This window comes from Charadrius vociferus, unplaced genomic scaffold (genome assembly GCF_000708025.1).
Source record: "Charadrius vociferus isolate BGI_N301 unplaced genomic scaffold, ASM70802v2 scaffold838, whole genome shotgun sequence".
Classification (NCBI taxonomy): Eukaryota; Metazoa; Chordata; class Aves; order Charadriiformes; family Charadriidae; genus Charadrius; species Charadrius vociferus.
In genome coordinates, this window is record NW_009649487.1 from 149782 (window position 1) to 158366 (window position 8585).

General features: G+C 43.6%; 1 protein-coding gene across 1 annotated transcript in view; it reads left to right on the top strand.

Annotated features, from left to right (window-relative positions):
- Nucleotides 1–5248, top strand: part of LOC104290803 (ATP-dependent RNA helicase DDX19A) — an 8990-nt gene extending 3742 nt beyond the window's left edge. Inside the window, exons 5-11 of the mRNA XM_009889961.1 lie at nt 616–722; nt 1094–1208; nt 1385–1562; nt 1947–2184; nt 3250–3412; nt 4171–4362; nt 4776–5248. Coding sequence (XP_009888263.1) covers nt 616–722; nt 1094–1208; nt 1385–1562; nt 1947–2184; nt 3250–3412; nt 4171–4362; nt 4776–4837 — 1055 coding nt within the window. The 3' untranslated portion in view covers nt 4838–5248. The remainder of the gene's footprint in view (nt 1–615; nt 723–1093; nt 1209–1384; nt 1563–1946; nt 2185–3249; nt 3413–4170; nt 4363–4775) is intronic.
- The last annotated feature ends 3337 nt before the right edge of the window (nt 5249–8585 follow it).

Genomic DNA, 8585 nt, shown 5'->3' on the forward strand with positions numbered 1-8585 from the left:
GAAACATTTAGTGTACTGAACTCTGGATGGGAGGATGACGGTGGGAGAGCTGTCCGGGCTGTGGTGAAAAGATTCCCATGCCACAGTGTTTCTGTGGTCACGAACTATGTGACAGCAGGCCTGAATTTGTCCTTTTTCTAGGGTTGGTACTGAACATGCAGTGCCGTAGTGTTTGGCCGAGGTCAATCTGATTTTCCTAGTCAGTGTAGGGGAGAAATAATAAGGAACATAGCCCCAGAAATCGTGGGTGGGTGGGAGTAGTTGAGATACCGTGTTGCCTGTATGGCTGGCTTTCCTCTCTGCGCCCCTGAGCTGAAATGTATGAAGTATTAAGACACTAGGGGGAGATGTGCAAAATGGAAAAGTACTGACAGATAATCGCAGTTTTCCTTCCAAACCTCCATAACCAAGAGGTGCTGAAAGAGAGAGTTGGTGGGGGACAGAAACTAAAAGTTCTGCCTTGCAGAGCATAGCTGCTCAAGCTAGGCACTAATCCAGAGCTGTGATAAATCTAAAAGGTAATCAAATGCCACTCGAGTTTTCTTTATCGTTCAACCCCACAAGTATGTTGTCCAGGTGGTTCGTCTGGTTGAGCTCATATCTGCTGTATGTTCTGCAGCCCACAGAACTTGATCGCACAATCTCAGTCCGGTACTGGCAAGACGGCTGCCTTTGTCCTGGCCATGCTCAGTCGTGTTGAACCCGGGAACAAGTATCCACAGGTAAAGTTTCTGGGACGTGATTTTCAGAGAGGTTTTGTGGTGGTGCAGTGCCACCTAGTGAAGAGGCTGGGCTACTGTTAAGACCTTTGATAGTAAATTCATAGCTTGGTAAACCTGTCTCTGATGCTGTTTCTGTGAACTGCTTAGCACGGGCGGAATCGAATGCAGAACGCCTGTAGCTCGGTAACTGTGTCATATCAACTCATTCCCCTAGTTTCAGAGGGTAGAACTGACGGGCTTTCAGAAACTGCTCAGCTGCTCGCATGTTTGTCTTCAGGAAAACTTCAATAATAAGGATTTTAAAAAGCAAGTGTGATAGTGTTGCCCAGGATGTTGGTCATCTCAACGACATTATCCTTCTGTCCCTCTAGTGTTTGTGCCTTTCCCCAACATACGAGCTGGCACTTCAAACAGGCAAAGTGATTGAGCAGATGGGAAAGTTTTATCCAGAGCTGAAACTTGCCTATGCTGTCCGAGGCAATAAATGTGAGTAAGGTGAAACACTACCAAACAGACCGTAAATGAGAAAATGATTGTCGGGTGCAGTAGAGTAAATGAACAATAGAGCAATCGGATGGTGAAACAGGCTGCTTCAGAGAGGGGCAGTGCATTTCACTGTCTGCACAGCTGTCTTATGAAAGCTTTCCTTTCTGTCTCGGCAGTGGAGAGAGGTCAGAAGATCTCCGAGCAGATTGTAATCGGCACACCCGGTACTGTGCTGGACTGGTGTTCCAAACTGAAATTCATAGATCCCAAGAAAATCAAAGTGTTTGTCTTGGATGAGGCTGATGTGATGATAGCAACCCAGGGCCATCAGGACCAGAGCATCCGCATTCAGAGGTAAGGACTCTGCGTATGTTGCCCGAGGTGATTTTTGTTTCTTTCGATTATAGCTATTTTGTAACGTAGGGACAGCAGGCCTAGATTCTTGACCGGTGTCTTCACCGATAAAGCAACAAGATTAAAATGATATATTTAGCTCTAATCCAGATGGTTAATAGAGGCAGAATGTCAGGGGATGACAAGCAGTTTCATTTTCTTACAGAATAAAAAGCCTGTCCCTAGAGCGGGAGTGTTGGTAAGATTAGCATTAGTCTTCACAGCCACTGAAATAACTGGTTCTGAGGTTATTGTTCTGCTTGGCCCGTAGCATTAATCCCGTCAGGATATCAGGGAGGTGACAGTGTTGCGTGGGAACACTGCCCATTTTGCTTTCTCTTGCAGAATGCTCCCCAGAGACTGCCAGATGCTCCTGTTTTCAGCCACTTTTGAGGATTCTGTGTGGAAGTTTGCTCAGAAAGTTGTTCCTGACCCAAACATTATCAAACTGAAGCGAGAGGAGGAGACACTGGACACTATTAAGCAGTATTACGTTCTGTGCAATAACAGAGATGAGAAGTTCCAGGCTCTCTGTAATATCTACGGCGCTATCACCATTGCCCAGGCCATGATCTTCTGCCACGTGAGTCCTTTCGGGAAACATTAGTCCCAAGAACATCATTAGTGTCTGCTCTTGCTAAAAACCTGACCAGGCCTGCTTTTTGGAAAGAAACCGAGAACATGAATTGCCCTTTTCTGTGGCTTTTCTGGCTCCCTCTTTGAGTGAAATCTTGAGAGCCATGATAGCACTAGCTGGTTTGTTTCTCTGGATTTGTCCATCCAGGTTATTTTTATTCTTGAAGTCCTGTGAAGCAAAGATCAGAGTAATGCACAGTTTTCCAAAACAAAGTATTACTCAAAACTACTAAAAAAAACCCCAAAACCCTGAGGTTGGAAAATGGATAAAAATAGGGAAGAAAGAGGGATGGGGAAGTCTTGTAGTTCTGCAGCCAACATATAGGTTTTCCTGGGACTCCACTTCCCTCAGGTAACTGGTGATATACCTTTGGGGTCTCCCAGTGAATCATACTGAGACTTCTTTTTTCTGGAAGCCGCCGTAATTCACAGGGGTTAAAAAACAGTGCTGACAGCACTAGAACATCCACGTAAAGCTAGCTCAGATAAGATAAAACCTGTATTTGGAGTCTGCTGCACAGTCTGCTTTTGTGCTGTTTCGAGATGTAATAATATCAGACATAATCAGAGCTTGAAAAACCAACATAACTGGAAACTGTTTAATTCAAGACTGCACAGAGCCTCTGTTGGATTTCACAACTACATTCAGCTCAAACCCTGACATTTTACAAGCTGATAGTTTTGTTTACTTGACACTACTTGTGAGCTTTTAGTGTACATATGTAATCCTTCATAGAGTGAAAGCCGAGGAGCAGAGCACAAACAAAATGCGTACTTTTCTTAAAGAAGGGTTCCTGTGGTGGCAGATACACACTTCCCTATTTCTGATAGGAGAGCTGGGAGCACAGTTTGTAATGCAGCGGGGGTGGGCGCAGCACCTGGGAGCTGTTTCCTTTTGAGATATAAAAAAACCTGAGGAGCTGCGGAGCTTCCAGTCGATCCCAGAGAGGTTTGTTCCCGCTTTACAGCGTTAAAACTTCCTCCCAAAGACGGGCCTCGCTTTGTGTTTCAGACTCGGAAGACGGCCAGCTGGCTGGCGGCGGAGCTCTCGAAGGAGGGCCATCAGGTGGCATTGCTCAGTGGGGAAATGATGGTGGAACAGAGAGCCGCAGTGATAGAGCGTTTCCGAGAGGGCAAAGAAAAGGTGCTGGTGACCACAAACGTCTGTGCCAGAGGTAGGGCATGGCAGAGCTGGGCCAGAGAGGGGCAAAAGCAGTTGTTCCTAAGATAAGAAAGAATTCGTATCATTAAGTATTCTAATCTGGAGAAATGAGGGTCCTTACCTGGGCTTTTGGGCTGTTGGCCATGTCTGTGCATATAAAGATGCCTGTGGGCCAACACAGGATTCCCTGCAGCCTTCCTGCAGCTTGGGATGGAAAAGTCCACCCTGGGACGATTTTATGCTTCTGGCACCAAGCCTGGCTTGTACTGCTGACCCTCAGTGTTTAAAATAAACATGTTCCAAAATACAGAAATCTGAAAAGTTCCGAACTCCATTAGGAATTTGTGTTGCAATTTGACATCCTAGAACAGTTAAGACAACATTGTACTTGGGAAAAAAACAAGAGGCCTTTACAGCTTTGGAGAGGAGGAGAGAGTTTCCAAAATAAGTTGTGCTGGTTAAAGCATCTCCGGCTGCTTTTCCATTAGCCATTTCAGTGGGATTCTCTGGTGTAACAGCTAGATAGTTTTTATTTCAAGTTACCCCATAAGGATATCGTGGAAAAGATCCATTCCAGAGTCTGAGACTGGCTTTTAACTCCTCACTCAGTGTGGAGGCAGCCACACAGCAGCTCTCCAGCTGTGGGATCTTTTGCCGTTGGGTAACCTGGATATGGTGACCAAACTGCCTGCGGGCCAGGCCAGAGGAGGCCATTCCTGCGATAAGATGGTTTAACTGCAGTGGTGTAATTTGATGCTTGCTTTCTATCAGGGATCGATGTAGAGCAGGTCTCTGTTGTCATCAATTTTGACCTTCCCGTGGATAAAGATGGAAATCCAGATAATGAGACGTACCTGCACCGGATCGGCCGTACAGGTCGTTTTGGCAAGCGAGGACTGGCTATTAACATGGTGGACAGCAAGCACAGCATGAATATTCTCAACAGAATCCAGGATCATTTCAGTACGTACCCTCAGACTCTTCTTTCTCTTAAGATGATGTTTCTGCAGAATTTTGACTAGCTGTATACTGAGCAGACATATATGGAGCCTTAAACTGACCACAGAAGAGCACATCAGCTGCGTTTTGTGTAATATCACTTAGGATTGTGAACTGCTGCTTATGATAGGAGCAGAAATAAGTCAAGTCGTTTGCTTGGCTACCTGGATAGTCCTTAAAATGGATATTCCAGAGATGGGTAACATGCGAGTACCCTGACGGGCCTTTGATGAAAGAATAAAGGTTTATGTTGTAGTTTTAAAACCTGACCAAACATTTCATGGATAAACCCAAACTCCTCAAGAGCAGCTAAAGAAAGCAGCTTTCTCTTCTCTGCTCTGCGTTACGAAATCTGACTTATTTCTCATCTTTTCCAGACAAAAAGATAAACAAATTGGATACTGATGACTTGGATGAAATTGAGAAGATAACTAACTGAAGCACAGCTGCTGGAACTGGTGTGTACCCTGCTGTGGAAGCTCTCCCACTACAATTGGATCAGCGTTCAGATTGGCACGCCTCTCAGCTAGTCCCGAAAAGGACTCTTTAAGATATGAGTACACAAAAATTACCTCATTTTAAAAATTGCAGTTGGACTTCAAATTGTGCAACTATGGGGAGGAAGAGAAAATGTTTACAGAAGCTTTTAACATTTCTTAGTTTAGCCTTAAAACAGGAAGATCTTTTGAATTCTAAGAAATATGCTTGCCAAAAAAATGGGCAATAGGTAATTATCTAAAACGAATTTAAAAAGAAAAAAAAGCTTTATTGCCTCTAATTGGAATAAAGTTCAGCGTTAACCTGATGAGTTAAAAATCAACAGCTGGATATATAATGGACATAAGTAAAGAAAAAAAAACAAACAAACCCCAACCAAGGCAGCTGGTTTCTGGCTAAAAACTCAACTTGTACAAAATAGGATGTCATTTTCTTTGGCGCTCCCCGGAGCTCTTTAAGACTCATTTCTGGCTTCCTGATGGATTTGCCCTGCTTTTCCTTACGTAAATTGTCCTGAGGATGTCTCCAGTAGCTCATACTCGCAAACACAGGTGCCGTGTTGCTTTTGCTGGGCAGTATTTTCTTTTAATTTGTCCTTGATTTGTTAGAACGGCCACTATTCGTAAAGCGGTGCGGTGGTGACAGTGCTTAAGTATGTACTCTAGAAGTTCATCTGAAGCGTTTAACCTGGCCGAGGTGGGGGGGGGTGGGGTGGGGAGGGAGGGGCAGTATGAAGGGAACTGTACTAATCAATTTTCTGAATAAATTCACCTCCATAAAATGCTAATGACTGTTGGAGCGGGGATTGGTCACCTTTAGGCAGGTGCTGCCAGTTCTAAAATGCTGCTGTGAAGCTCCGCGTGAATAATGTACAGAACCTGCTGGGCTTCACCAATCAGTAATAGAAATGGGAATAAAAGAAAAGTCACGATAGCTTGTATTGACCCCCCAAAAATACCTGTAGAACACCAAATTTACCTGTTACGAGTATGTTTCAGTACCAGAGTTTTGAGTTAAATTGCTCAGCCAAATTGCAGATGGGAAGCGCTCCACTTCCATTGTGCTCGTAGTGCAAAAACAGGTCCCCAGTCCCTCGCTCCAGGGTGATCCTTGCTGGAGAAAGAATAACTGGCAACTTCTGTGCTCGGGCTTTTAGTTCGGTTGGGACCATTCTCGCGCGTGCAACTGAAAGCCTGCGGGTTGTTCCCCCAGCCCGGTTTCCAGGAGAAGGAGGCTCCTGAACTAGAACTTAGGGTGCACAGCTCTCCTTTTGGGGAAAATGGGACATGCGTGAGCAGCCATGGGCCTGCTACTCGGTGCAGGAATCACTTCAAAACAAATGTATAAATTGTAAATTTAACTAGGAATTTTCTTTGCAATTTTGGCCATCATATTCTGTTCAAAGACAGGAACATGGATCCTTTTACCAAGTAAAAAAAGGCTCATTTAAAATGTACCTAAAATTTTAGGAAATTGTGCACCCTTTTATCAATTTGTATAAAGGCTTTAGTGAAAAAAAAAAAAAACAACTGTTAAAATTAAACTTTTTGTATTCTGGGGTGTATCTATTTTTATTCTGTTGGAAACCTATTTAAAGTGGCAGGTGAGTGAGTGCTTGCGTGTCGAGTGGAAGACTTGTTTCAATCACCTACTTTAATAGTACAGCTGAATGACCTCGTGACAGCAGAGTATTGGGTTGAATTGTCATGAAAGCTGCTGCTGGTCCTGTGTGCTGTTTCTAATGTACTTTTAATTGGAATAAAGGACACATACTGAATGATGCCTCCGCTAATTTCTGCTTGAATACTTTGTTGTTGTTTAAAAGGACGTTCCTAGCTAGAAGTCTTCATGAGTTTTCTATTTATGACCTTCTCAAAGCATCCTCTGACTGAACTTCACCCGATTTAATGCTGAAATTTTTAAAAGCTTCCCCCAAGGAAGCTTGTTAAATGACACCACACAATAAATGAGGTCAGATTTATACTGTTCTTCCCCCCCTGGTGCTTCTTGTGCCAGACTTGGCAGAGTTGCTGCTAAGACATCCCCTGCATCCCCAGAGGAATTTTGAAGGGAAGAGAAGGAGAACTGGGGGAAGAAAAGGGGCATTTTCCCCCGCACTGTGCTTGCCTAGATCAAGATGATATGGGTTTTAGAAAAAAATAATGAAAATGCCCATCTTTGGAGACGCTGTAGCCTGGGTGAGTTTGTCAGAGGACCAAACTCATTCAGCTTTATCTCAGATGGAGATAATCAGGAGGAATATCCTCCAGCATGAGAAGTGCTGTCTGCTGCGAGGCAAGTTGCTCTTCTGTTCTTGGTTAAAGCATCGGCCCCTGTACGCTCTCAAAGCTGCGTGGTGGTCACCACATCTCCAGTTGTTGGCAGTGGGCAGTTACTGATCCGAAGCATCTTCTTGTATTTAATACAGGACAGAGCTACAAACTCCAGGAAGGCACATGGCAAGATGGCGTGGACGGCAGCTGACCATCCAAAGTCTGATTTGGACAGTCCCCAAAGTATCTGCCATCAAATTAATGGCATTTCTTGTTTAAGGGGAGATATGATGGCTAAACCTCTAGTTCACATAAATCATTTTAAGTTCAAGTTTCAGCCTAAAAGGTTTTATTGATTGTACCACCACACAGCATGAAAACACTCTGAAACTTGGAAGTAACGTAGTATACACAAAATCGGAAGAAGGGAATTGACCACCTAATGCTGAACGAAACACAGAAAATGGTTCCTGCTCCGGAAACTAAGTGAAATACTTTGCTCCCCACTGAGGTTTGGTTAAAAGCAGCCACGTGTTTTGCTGTCTCGGTCTCCCTGCGGACACCGGGATTGCTACTGTGCAGTTACCATCGCCCACAGTAGTCGGTAACGCTATTTCTCAGGTACCATTTTTATAAAGCCGCTGGCCCCCAGACACTTGCTGTAGGAGGAAATGCTACACTCTCGGTCAACACCAGCATCAGCTTTCCTGTGCTGTTCCTGCGACTGTTCCGAGTTGGTTTGGCAGTTACACTGAGCTTAAAAAAACGTTCATTTTACCTCGTAATATTAAAACTAGCTCAGCTGCGTGGCAATTGGTCCATGTTTTCAGTAGATTGAATTATTGCCTCTGAACCATAAGAATTTTCATTAGAAATGTAGAAAATAATTTTTTTTTTAGCACAAGCACATTGTATTTTTCTAAAACCTGCCAAGTTACCCCTACCAGCCTTTTTTAATGATAGTTTAGTAAAATATGGTCTACTGTGCAAGCCAATTCCTCGGTCAAATCCAATTAATATATTTCTATTTTAAAATTCTCAAAGCAGCACTTGCTTTCTTGGATTAACTCATTTCAGTGTAAAGGTGTTAAATGGAAGTATTTTGTAACATAACATCTTAACTATCCATCTATTCTTACCTATGGATCACACGAGTTGAATGAGAGAAGGAAAACTAAGTAGAAAATCCTGCTGCTCACGAATACAGCCAAAATAGTAACTATTTGTTCTTAAAAAGGTGATGGAGTCATGCTCTTAACAGCTGTGCTGAGGTTATCCAGAAAGAGCTGAGCCCTCACAGTTAAATTACCATTGGTCTTGAATTTTAATACTTCACAATAATCCATCAATGTGTTATTACTGTTATTTCCAGGTGGTTTGGGGGTTTGATCTCCTTTTCAGTCACTCTTGAGAAGA